This window comes from Microtus pennsylvanicus, chromosome 1, assembly GCF_037038515.1.
Source record: "Microtus pennsylvanicus isolate mMicPen1 chromosome 1, mMicPen1.hap1, whole genome shotgun sequence".
In the NCBI taxonomy this organism is placed as follows: Eukaryota; Metazoa; Chordata; class Mammalia; order Rodentia; family Cricetidae; genus Microtus; species Microtus pennsylvanicus.
In genome coordinates, this window is record NC_134579.1 from 94,244,739 (window position 1) to 94,257,649 (window position 12,911).

Consider the following 12,911-nt stretch of genomic DNA (forward strand, 5'->3'; position numbering starts at 1 on the left):
TGGCCGTGGGTGGGCCTGGGTGGCCTCCAGAGCCAGTTGGGGGAGGGACTTCCTGTTCTTGTAACTGTCAGTTTGAGAGAACAGAGGAAGAGCGAGAGAAATGGGAAGCCCCAGGGTTGCGCCACCCTCAAGTGGGACTGCAGAGCTGAGCCCTCCAAGGCTAGGGCTAGATGCCACTTGCGCGCCAGTGGCATTGTGTGGACCCTTGTGAGAACCGGACAGAACCTGGGGGGCGGGGGGTAAGATCAACTGGGTGAGAGCAAGGAGCCTCAAGTTGTCCTAAAATGGAGAAAGTAATCCAGGCTGGCTGGTTCTCCAAAAGGAGGTAGAGAGAGAAGTGGCCTCGGATGCCGTTTACCTGTCCCCCTCCGCCCCCTCCTGCCAGTCCTCGCCTTCCCAGATAGTTTGGAGGCCAGAGAAGCCCAGGGTTGGGGTGTGTCGAGAGCGCCCCCGCCGGCGGTGCCGAGCTATCGCACCAGGGAGATACCTTCTCTTAAAAAGAAAAGAAAACAAAGAAACCTGCTTCCTGCAGCGATGTTACAAAAAGCCATTAAAAAAAACCTTCCTAAGTGAAACCTAGTTTTCACCAGTAGGTAAGATCGCTTATCAGAATTATTATTATGATTTCTTTTTGTGTGAAACAAAAAAAATTCAGCTCAGTTATCGGAGTTGATTGTCTTAACAAAAATAGACTCCAGAAGTTCTGCACCGTCTACCCTGATGGTGGCGTGACGTCACACGAAGGAGGAGAAGCCGGTGAGGGGGGCCCGAGCTCCAGGGCCAGCTGGTGTGTAGACTCCACCCGCGCTCTGCGTGGTGATGACCGTGTGCAGGTGTGGGCCCGATTCGGCCCCGGCCACCGCTTCGTATCTGTGTGGTGCTGCGGCAGGGGGACGCCGCTTCCAGGAGTTGTAATAGGTGGGGTCGCTCATGTAGTGGTTGACGAAGGAGTGCTTGGGCAGGGCTTCCTCGTAGTCCGAGTCGGAGGCCTGAGGATGGAGCAGAAGGACAGTGTGAAAGGGGGAAAGGGAGCTGGTGAGGGAGGGCCATTCGGAAACAGGGGGACTCCCATTAATCACCCGAGGTGGGGGTGGCCTGCGGGTCACCTTCCTGGAAGCCCAGGATAGGCCTATGCTGCCTCCCGTCCTGGGAGAGGTCTACAGAGTGCCCAGTGTCTGTAAACGCAGATGCTGGTGGCGCTGTGTCTCCCGGAGCAGCCTATGGTAGTTGAAGTGATGCCCACCTGCTGTCTTGCCTTCCCACCAGAACAGAGATGGACTCTAAGCCCTCTGGAACCTTATGCCCTAATAAACTCTTCCTTCTATAAGTTGTCTTGGTCACGGTGTTTTATCGCAGCAATAGAAAAGTAACTAATCCACTGAGTATCTAATCCACTCAAAGTAACCAGCACACTGACTGAGCTCCATCACATTCATTCAGGCGAAACAGATCTGTGGCTTCACTGCAGAAAAATTCAGGACTGGGTCAGTGAGAAGCACAGTTGGAGTTTTTAATTTTTATTTATTTATTTTTGAGTGGTATTTTGTGCATGTGTATGTTTATATATCCATCTGCTCACAGGTGAGAGGCAGAGAAAGATGCTGTCTCCTATTTTCCCACCCACCTTATTATTTTGAGGCAGGGGCTCTCCGTGGACCTGAAGCTGGCCATTTTACCTTGGCTGGTCAGCAAGTCATCGGGATCCATTTGTTTCTGCCTCCCCCCCATGCTGGGCATGCTGATGTGCCCAGCTTTTATGTGGGTACTCAGAACCTAAACTTGGGTCTTCTTGTCTTCACAGCCAAAGTTGGAGTTTATTTTTTTAAAGATAAATATTTAAAAGTTTTATTTGGGGGCTAGAGAGACGGCTCAGTGGTTAAGAGCATTGGCCACTCTTCCAGAAGCCTGGAGTTCCATTTCCAGCACACACGTGGCAGCTCACAGCCATCTGTAATTCTACTTCCAAGGGATCTGACACCTACTTCTGGCTTCCTTGGGTACTTCACATCCATGGATACAGACTATATGCATGCAAAACACCCATACACATAAAAATGAAAAGATTCCTTTTCAATTTCACACATGTATGTGTCTAAGTGTGTGTGTGGGTGTGTGTCGACACGCAGCTTGTGTGGCGTCCAGAAGAGGGCAGCAGACCCCTGGAAATGGAGTTCGAGACGGTTGTGAGCTGCTCAACATGGGTGTTGGGAACCAAAATCTAGTCTCAGCAGAAACAGTGTACATGTTCTTAATCATTTCTCCAGCCCCTTACAAGTTATTCTGAACACTGATCAGAAGCTCTGGGATTAAGAGAAGGCGTGGGGTGGAGTGGGGGTGCACAGAACATCCTGAGCATGGGTGTGGGCTTCTTAGGGAAGAATCGCCTTTCTACATCTTTACAATACCCCCACCCACCATTTTGGTGGAGTTTGATGCTGTTATCCTCAGAGGGCTGCTAAGAAAAATAAATGAGGTCACAGGTGGGTCCCAAGTGGCACCTGACAGGCCTTCAGTTGACAGGGTAAAACTAGCACAGCGGATGTAGGATGTTTTTGTTTTTTGAGACTCCCGGAAAAAGTCTGGGAGAGGAATGAGGCCCCACCTGATGTTATATGCATTCAGAACCTTAAGCCTGGTTCACTGCTATTTAATATAAGATACCTTTATATGGGAGGAATATTGTCGCTATGTCCACAAGCTTCACAGTAAATGTTAATCATGTGGCAATTTTGGGGGGGGGGGTGTCAAGATAGGGTTTCTCTGTGTAACAGTCCATCTGTTCTGGAAGTTGCTTTGTAGACCGGGCTGGCCTTGAACTCACAGGGATCCACCTGCCTCTGCCTCCCGAGAGCTGGGATTAAAGGCGTGCGCCACCACCACCCAGCCGTGCTGCAATTCTTAGTTCTTAGCTGGTGGGAAGCTTTGGGGGAGACTTCAGCTTTGGGGAGACTCCAGGGTATGTGTGTGTCGGGGGGGGTGTGCCTTTCCCATTCCTTCCTTTCTCCTCTGTCATTCTCTCTCTATCCTGCCTCACACTTGTGAAGGCTTGGGAGTGCTCCTGGCCTTTGGTCTGCAGGGGACCAAGATGTGAGCTGCTGGGGACCAAAGAGAAAAGTTCAGCATGTCCAAGGTGGGGAGGGCACCTCAGTGGCCTCTTGCCAAGACCCACGCTGCCTGGGGAGGTGTAGAGACGGCAGCAGGGGAAGCTGCTGGAATATGCCAGTGCCTGCATTTTCATCTGCCCCAGTGCTGGGTGTCCAAGCACACTCTGCAGCAACCGGAAGAGCTCTGGGCTCCCAGAGATGCTGAGGGTCTCAGGTTCATTTTATATAATAAGCCAGCAACACCTGTAAGAAGTAATCAGTCAGTTTTCCCTCTCTTCCTCCCTCGCTCCCTATTCCCTCCTTCCTCCCTCTCCCCCTCTTCCCTTCCTTCCTTCTGCTTTTTGAGAAAGGTTTCCCTGTGCGGAGCAGGCTGGCTCCCCTTCTGTGATTTCCATCTTCTTGCCTCAGCCTTCAGGTTCTGGGGTAACAGGTGCGAGGCAAAGCAATGTCTGACTTGGTCTGTGTTTTCTCATTTCTTAACTTAGGCAAAATTATTTTCTGTTCTTTGTGTTGTCATGGAAAAGATCAGTAAAGGAGGCAGAGGCTGAAGCAGATCTTACTGAGTCTGCAGTGAACTCCTGGCTCCCTGTTGGACACCCCATTTTTGGTTTTTGGTCTCCATACTTCCAAGCGGGGCCCCTGGGACCAGGATTTGTGGTTGTGTCTAAGATATAACCTCCAGCCAATTTCTAGGGGCCTTACGCTTAAGAGGCAATGCTCTATGTAAACTGGGACTTGAAGACAAGGGACAGAGACAGGCGAGAGCAGGGCTGCAGGACTCAGTGTGGATGCTGTCAAGTCTGCAGATGCTGTCTTAGATTCTAAAAGTCCTGGGGGAGGACACTGAGATCCACAGAAGCCATCTCTTTTCTCATGGGGACTTCACTGCACCCCCAGGATAGGGTGACGGCTGTTTGGTTCACCAGTTTCAGAAACTGGGGCTAACTTTATTCTCCTTCGAGGCGACATGCAAAATTTGAGCTTCAGCCCTTCTTGGTATCTTCTGGCTCAGAGGACCAAGATCAACAAATTCAAATGAGGTTTTCAGGCCACGCCCACAGGGAGTCTCAGCCAATAGCAGTGGGAATAGAGCACCTGTGGACGCTGGACAATTTCTGTCTGTCCATAGGATACTGGGAGACTGAGATTGTAGGGGTGGGTCTTGGCTCAAATGAAACCAAGCAATGAAGGAGTCACCAGTGGAACCATGGTCTGTAAACTCCGCCTCCGTGAGCACTTTGAGCATCCACCCGGAGGAAACCCCAGAGGCCTCCTCTGTTTCTCAAACCTCCCACCAGCTCTTTTCTGGCATTTATGTGGCTAAAGAGAAGCAGGTTTTGATGTGGGAGTGTCATATATCAATCTGTTGATTTCATTGGTTAAGCAATGAAGAAACTGCTTGGCCTTCATAGGTTAAAACATAGGTGGGAGTAGTAAACAGAACAGAATGCTGGGAGGAGGAGAAAATGAGCTCAGACTCGACAGCTGCTCTCTGGAGCAGAGACACCATGCTCCCCTCTCCTGGGCAGACATAGGGATAGCTCTGCTCTTTGAGGCACGCATGATGAAGCTCCGACCCAGGATGGACGATGGACGTAGGCTAGAATCTTCCCGGTAAGCCACCTTGTGGGCTACAGCAGATTATAAGAAATGGGCTAGTCCAGGTGCGAGAGTTAGCCTAGAAGAGGCTAGATAGAAATGGGCCAAGCAGTGTTTAAAAGAATACAGTTTGTGTGTTGTTATTTCGGAGCATAAGCTAGCCAGGCGGCCAGGGTGCTGGGGACACAGCCACGCTGCTCTTATTACTACAAGGTTCAAGGGTAGGTTGGACCTTTGATGGGCTATAATGGAACGCTACAGTTTTGTGGAAGTCTGTATTTGTGTGTGTGTGTGTGTCTAAGTGTGCGTGCATGTGCACGCGTGTGTATATGGATCTGAATTCGTGTATGCACATGGAAGCCAGAAGACAACCTGGGTGTCATTTTTCAGGAACCATTCATCTTGATATTTGAGACCAGGTCTCTCACTGGGCCCAGTTGCCAGTCTCTACTTTGGCTGGGCTGTCTGGCCAGCGAGCCTCAGCGCTCCTCCCGCCTCTGCTTCCCCAGCACTGGGAGTGTAACTCTGTGTACCACACCCAGGTTTTTACATCCATGCTGGAATCAGACTCAGATCCTCATGCATGTACTGCAAGCCCCTCACTGACTGACAAATGTATGCTGTGTCCCATGCTCACAGACCTGTATGAGATCAACCAAAGCCAGTCAGGCATTTTGTCAGCATGAGGGGAAGAGCAGCTTCACACGACCTCTCATGTCCACCCTTGAGTATTTCCTGAACCAAAGAGGGGGACAATACACAGACAGGGGTCTGTGGCTAAGGTCACAAGGGGACCAGGTAGGAGACTGTGATAGGTGATCTTGATGGTTAGTTTTGTGGGAATTAGAATCACCATGGCAACAAGTTTCTGGGCATGTCTACAAGGGAATTATGTGGATTAGATTAACCGAGACAGAAGACCCAGCCTAAACATCAGTGGGTGTCATTCTGTGGGGTCCTGGACTGAATAGAAAGGAGAAAGTGAGCTGGGCACCAGCGTCCATCTCTCTCTGCTTCCTGACTGTGGATGTCATGTGACCAGACGCCTCACGCTCCTGCCACCATGATGGACTACATCTCTGAACTGTGATTCAGAACAAACCCACCCACCTTTCCTTCCTTCCTTCCTTCTTTCCTTCCTACCTTCTTTCCTTCACTCCCGCCGTCTTTCCTCCCTCCCCCTTCCCTCCCTCCCTCCCTCCCTCCCTCCCTCCCTCCCTTTTTCCCTCCCTCCCTCCCTCCCTCCCTTCCTTCCTTCTGTTGTTTTGTCAGATATTTTCTCACAGCACAAACTGAGTAACTAATACAGGGGCCATTGCCCTGTACATAGCCATGTCTCAGTTCTTGTGTCTACCCCTGGATCACTTGGAAGGAAGTCATTCTGGACAGTAATTGGTTCACAGGATCAAAGAATGATGTGTATGCCTTGCACTGACCAATCAGAGCCTTGCCCTGGTAATCTGCACAGTGCTTGTGGCAGAAGAGACTGACTGCCATTGTAGGGTACAGTTTGATGGGCAAGTGGCCTCCAAGCTAATCCGAAGGAACTCTTCCTTTGTGCAGGAAGCACCTTGGGAGAAAGACCAAGACTGTGCACTTTGTTTCTTCTTCATTGTTTTGGGAGAGGCCACAGGATGCCAGACAGATGATGGTTGCTGTGGACTCCCACTCTTGCCTGGGCTTCCCTGGTGGGGCAGCATCCAGATACCATCCTTCCTCTGCTGCCAGCTCCACTTTTTTGTGTGACATTATTTTTGAATGCAGATGGATTTTAGTGAGTGAGAATTACTGGCAAAAAGGAGTTTCCACTGGGCGGGCCTTCCTTCCTTCCTTCCTTCCTTCCTTCCTTCCTTCCTTCCTTCCTCTCTCCCTCCCTACTTCCCTCCCTCCCTCCCCCCTTCCTTTTCTTCCTTGTTGCCTGTGATGTGAAGTCTTGGTGTGCTGGTTTCCCAGGAAACCATAGAAAGGACAGAAGGTGACTGAGTGCTGCATCAGGCTGCACTGTGAATGCTTGGTGAGCTGCAGCGAGGGCAGGCTCAGAGCTCGGCAAGGTACCAGCAAGATGAAAAACCCTGCATCACCAGGGAACCAGTTAGGTATGAGGGATCATTCCAATTAGTTAGAGCTGCAAGAATCTTGAAAACTACATTATTTTTTTTTAAATTCTGGGGGGCAGTACGTGTGTGTGTGTGTGTGTGTGTGTGTGTGTGTGTATCTAATGCTAATGATGGATGTCTTCTCTCCGCCTCCTGTCTCTCTCCACTTTAGTCTTTGAGACAAGGTCTCTCTTTGAACCTGGAGTTGCTGATTTGGCTTCAGCAACAGCCAGTGTGCATCTGGGATTCCCTTGCCTCTGGCCAAACCCAAACCCTGGGATTCTGCACCACCATGCATGGGTTTTGTGAGTTCCTGGGAATCTTAACTCTGGTCCCCATGCATGCTCAGCAATCCCTTCCACCACTAACCCATCTCTCCACCCTCCGCTTTAGTTATGGTCTCTCGCTAGCCTGGAGCTCACTGATTTGGTTAAACTGTCTAGTCAGTGAGCTCCAGGAATCCACTCATCTCTGCCTCCCCAGTGCTGGTTTACAAGCCCTTGCCACCACCCCAGCTTTTACACGAGGTCTTGGGATCAAACTCCGATCCCTATATTTACTCGGCAGGCTCTGGATTTACTGACTGAGCAGCTCCTCAGCCCCAATGGATCTTTTATAAATCTCTACTCAGGTCTTCCCTGCGTACTGTTTCCAAAGATGCGCAGGTGGATGTTTACAAAATCACTTTCCCTGGCTAATTTATTGTCCCCCTGGGAACAGCATCCTCTGGGGGCTCCAGCTCACTATTCCAGGAGTCGCTTTGTCTGCAGTCTGAATGACTCTGACCTTCAGAGGGGATAATGGTCAACGCGGCTCAGCCCTGATGCTTATTTTCCTAACATAACACTTTCTGCTCTGGACCGTTAGCTAGGGGTTGGCAGAAACAGAAGTGTAGATCAGGCTCTTAAAGAGACCAGCGAGCGCCACACAGGAACACTCGGGGTTGCTAAGCAATAGCATCCACCTGAACACTGGGGTTGCTAAGCAATAGCATCCACCTGAACACTCGGGGTTGCTAAGCAATAGCATCCACCTGAACACTAGGGGTTGCTAAGCAATAGCATCCACCTGTACACTTGGGGTTGCTAAGCAATAGCATCACCCCGAGTGCTGCAGCACTCATTTGCAAATATGTTTGAGACTTTTTTTCCCCCATACAGGGTGCCATGTAGCCCAGGATGACTTACATTCCCTATGTAGCTGAGGATGCCCTTGAACTTCCCTGCCCTGCCTCTACCTCCTGAGTGCTAAGACTGCATGCGTGTACTACCACACGTTATGTGTTATGCAGTGCCGGGGATGGAACCCATGGTTTCCTGTGTGCTAGGCAAGCAACTGAGCACCCCTAGCCTCCAAGCCTGGTCTATAGATCTAAAATGTTTTTCTTATCTAGATGGCAGTTTGAAGATTCAAATGCAAAACCCCAAGCCATCTCATACCTTTGAGAGAAGAAACAGACCCAGGCATGTCCTATTAACCTATTTAAAAATTTTTAATTAATGAACTGATTCATTAATTAATTTTGAGAACCAGGCTGGCCACACGTGTTTGCTATGCAGCCAAGGATGACCTTGAACTTCTGATCTCCTCTTTCCACCTCCCAGATGTTGGGATTATTGAGACTGTTGGAAGAACGTCCCACCCACAGGGCTAGGTGGACTCCAAGCATGCGCAGAGTGAGTGGCATGAGGCCTGGCCCCACAATCTATGCTCAGTACCACAGAGTGATGCCTGTCAGCGCACAGGGAACTCTCTGCACACTCAGCTGTCATAGTCACCACTGACGACATGTCCAATACTGCAGGGAACAGCGGGCTAGCAGCTAGGTCACTGCCCACAAGGCCCAGCTCTATTCCTGGCGGCAGGAAGCCTGACGCAAGGCCATCCTGCTGTCTCCTCACCTGCTGCTCTTCAAAGAGCAGTTACCATGCGGCGACACCGCCTGACCTCAGCCAAGAAGGAGCAGGCCTGTCCCCACAGGCCTTCAGTAACAGCCGTCCAGCAGAGACAGACACCGCTACTTGCTGTTTCCTGCGAGCCCGAGGCTGTGTTATAGACCCAGCGCCCTTTGCAAACAGAACATGTAAAATGGAGCTCAGCTGGACCTTGCCGGTGCCCACCCACTGCCCACTCGCTGGAGTTCGTATATGAGCTACAATTGAAAAGAAGCTGTTTTATTGAGCCCCGGGGCTCACTAAGGCCCCAAATCGGGTCAAAAATGAAGGTGAGAGTGTATTTTAGATTAAATATTGATTTTGAGGCGTGTGCTGAGACGTGGGCCGGGAATACGTGTGCAGCAAATGGCTTGTGGTTCTTGCTCTTCTAGAGGCTTACAAATAGGACCCTTGGGGACACCCAGTGGAACCACTGATTGGACCCTTCATGCTGGCCACCCTGAGACACAGAGACAGGGGTTGCTAAGCACAGGAGGCCCCCCCCCCCATTACAGTTCTGGTTTCCCCACAGGAGTGAGTGAACCCATTAACATCCTCTCATGGAGGGAGCTGGAGAGCTCACAACGGCCAGGAGATCTTCTTGGGAGGGGTTGTCATGAGGCCCCTCTCTGTCCTAAGATTATTAAGAAGATACGTAGTTGACTGGGGGTAGAGTTGCTTGGGGGTGTAGCTGTCTGAGAGTCATCTGAGCTCATACAAGGAGCCCCAATAAACTCACTGGCTCATGTGGTGGTTTCGATTGAGAGGCAACTTGATTGGGCCTCGACTCCGTCAGGAGACACACCTATCTGTGAGGGAGTTTTTAACCTAGGTTTACCTCAGTGTGGGTGGCACCATCCCCTAAGCCTGCATCCTGGACTGGATATAAAGGTAGAGCACCGGCATTCACCTCTCTGCTTCCATGTGACCAGCGGCCTCATGTTTCCTGCTGCCATGCCTTCCCACAGTGATGGACTGTGTGCCCTCGACTGTGAGCCAAACACACCCTGCTCTACTGAAGCTGCTCTCTCGGGTTTTTACCACAGCAGTGAGAGGAGGAATACAGGCAATTGCCCGACTTGGATAGAACCTTTCTTGGGTCTGTTGATGCCTCCCTCTCTGTGTGAATAGACATTGTTTCCTATCTACCTGGGAAAAGCCATACGACCGCTCGGATTTTTGCACTTCCTTCTTCTACAGCCTACCATCAGCTCTGCCCACCCCATGGGGCGACTGTGAGCCCCAAGTGAGATGACCTATGTTGAGGAATGCGCAGGCCCAGAAGCAAGTACAGTGGTCACGGCTCGGAAGCCCGGCAGCACTGACCTCGGACTCTGACCCGTCCACCGACTTCTCCTGGAGGTTCACGCTCTCTGTCAGCACAGCGCCATTGTACTTGTTGCAGATGTCCTCGTCGGAGTAGTGCAGACCTCCGGGGCTTGGTCGGGGTGGGGATCTACAACAGGACGACACCACGAGTTACTCTGGACACAGGAAAGAGCCCCGCAGGTGGGGCTCCTAAGTCGCTCATGTGGGAACAAGGAGGACAGCACCCCCAAGGGCTTCATGTTATGGCTGAGGTAGAACTCCAAGCACTGAGCTCCTGTAGGCTTCAGGGGCCGTGCAAGGTCAGGGCGCTAGGAACAAGCTGTTTTGGCCAAGTGGAACTTTCAACAATAAGAGCACATGGGGTTTGGGTCAGCAGGAGACGCAGGGCACACGGAACTCTGGGAGACAGAGGAAGGATATACATGCTGGCCAGGGCTGAAGGTGAATCTATGGGGAAGTGGTCTGACATCAGGATGGAACTGTGGATAGTCTCCTGAGGTTGAGGATGAGTGGGATTAGGAAAGCCTACTAGCCCGGGCTTCCACAAAGCTGGGCCCAAGGGCAAGAAGACTTTGAGGCATTAGCCCTTAAAGATTGACAGATTCTTAGCCCAATCACTGCTCCCTATAATACCTAGGCCATAGCTGCAGGCAGAGCCCGTGTCTGGTTTGTCACTAGTGGGATACAGGGGTGACTGTGGTCACAGTATGTCACACAGAAAGGGTGGAGCCGTCAATTCCATTTGTTACAATCACGTAGCATTGTATGAAGGCAGCTCTCTTAGCTAGCAGGAGGTAGAATGTAAAGCGTGGCCGGCTCTTTGGTGTGTATTGTGCGCATGTGTGCGTCTGCATATCTGCATGCGTGTGGATGGACATTTGGAGGTCAGGGGTTGGTGTCAAGTATCTTCCGCAATAGCTCTCCGCTTTGTGCGGCAGGGTCTCTGGCTGAACCCAGAGCTCACTGATTCAGCTATTCTTGCTAATCAGCTGGCCCCAGGGATCCTCTGTCTCCATCTCCTGAGTGCTGGGGTCACAGGCAGGCAGTCATCAAGCCCGCCTGGCTTTCACTGAGTTCTGGAGATCTGAATTCCAGTACACACACATACACACGCGCGCGCACACACACACACATGCACACGCATGCACACACACGCAAACACACACATCTTACAAGGTTTTAAATGACTTTATGATTTTCTGTTGGGCTCCATCCACAGCTGTCCCCAGCTGCATGCAGCCCACGGGCAGCAAGAGAGACAGACTTAAAAAGAACTCCGGCTTGCTTTGTGGGAAGAAACATCCTGTGAGTGACCTCTGTGGCAGGGGACTAGGGACAGCCCCCAATCTATATCAGGAAGAGGCCAGCCCTAAGTCATGCAGGGGTGGGGGCACACAGACACATTCTGCCAAGAGCTGGAGTGATATTGAAAGATAATTATGGCCTATTGGAGCCTCATCTGAGAAAACAGCCCAGTGACATAAGGACTATGGCCAGGGGTGGCCCTAGCAGGAGACCACCCAGGCGGGGGCAATCTCTACCTCTGATATATGTGTTATACTACGGTCATCTGTCACACGGCAATGGAAAACAAACACACTTCAGTTTCAACTTCCTGTCCTGTTCCTTTTTATTATCTTTTAGCAATGATTTTCTTTTTCTTTGTTTTTCTTTTTTTTTTTTTTTTTTTGGTTTTTCAAGATAGGGTGTCTCTGTGGCTTTGGAGCCTGTCCTGGAACTAGCTCTGTAGACCAGGCTGCTCTCGAACTCACAGAGATCCACCTGCCTCTGCCTCCCAAGTGCTGGGATTAAAGGCGTGCGCCACCATCGCCCGGCTTTAGCAATGATTTTCATGTTTGTTGTGTGCACATATATCTGCATGTTTGCATGTCTGCGTACATGCGCTTGTATGTGTGTACCTGCATACAGAAGGCTGTAGGTGATGTCGAGTCTTCTTCGATTGCCCTCACTTTCTGTATTGAGATAGGGTCTCTCAAGTGAACCCAGAGCTCGCTGCTAAGGCTAATCTGGCTAGCTATCTGGCTCCAGTGACCCCCTGCCTCTGCCTCCAGAGACCTGGGATTACAGGGAGGCCACCATCCTTGCCTGGTATTGACATGGGTTCTGAATTCAGGTCCCAGTACTTTCATGGCAGGTGCTTTAAGCCCTGAGCCATCTCTCCAGCTCCCTTGGTTTCTTTACTGAGATGGAGATGTTATAACTTGGGGGAGAATCTCTTCTTAGCATAGATAAATTGTTCAATGAGTCAGAATCCAGCCCATCTTCTCCATCCTGGGGCTGTTCCGTGGTCCCTGTGACTGTGGTCAGCTAGATGGGCAAGGTGCACTCTGGGAGGCGCTCCTTACATTCAGGACCCCCAGGCTGAGGATGTGGGCAAAGCTGAGGGGTGGCTGCCGATAGGTGACCTTTCCCACTATGATGAGGAAAGTCAGCCTCGGTGACAGCATGGGAAAGTCCTATTCCCAGTGAGTCTGGCATCCTGGCTATTACGACTCCCTTGGGGTGGGCTCTGCTATAGTTTTCCCAGGGAAGCCCAAGCCTTCATTTTTTAACGTGTATGTCTGTGTGCTCACAGGTGCATGCGCCATGGCATATGTGTGACGGTCTGAGGCCACCTTGCAGCAGCTGGTTCTCTTCTACCATGTGAACCCCAGGGATTGAGCTCGGGTCATCAGGCTGCTGAGCTCAGGGCCTCTACTCTCCCCACCTCAAAAATGATTTATTTTCGGATACACTCATTTGTCATCTAACCATTTAGAGGAATCTTTCTTCTTTTTTAATCTAAGACACTACAAGGGAAGCAGGCGCTGCTTGACCAGAGAGCTTTG

At 50.9% G+C, this 12,911-nt stretch overlaps 1 protein-coding gene across 1 annotated transcript in view; it reads right to left on the bottom strand.

Annotated features, from left to right (window-relative positions):
• Window positions 1-594: 594 nt before the first annotated feature.
• Window positions 595-12,911, bottom strand: part of Sdk1 (sidekick cell adhesion molecule 1) — a 959,866-nt gene continuing 947,549 nt past the window's right edge. Inside the window, exons 44-45 of the mRNA XM_075974284.1 lie at window positions 10,060-10,189; window positions 595-989 (exon numbers count right to left, since the gene is read on the bottom strand). Coding sequence (XP_075830399.1) covers window positions 735-989; window positions 10,060-10,189 — 385 coding nt within the window. The 3' untranslated portion in view covers window positions 595-734. The remainder of the gene's footprint in view (window positions 990-10,059; window positions 10,190-12,911) is intronic.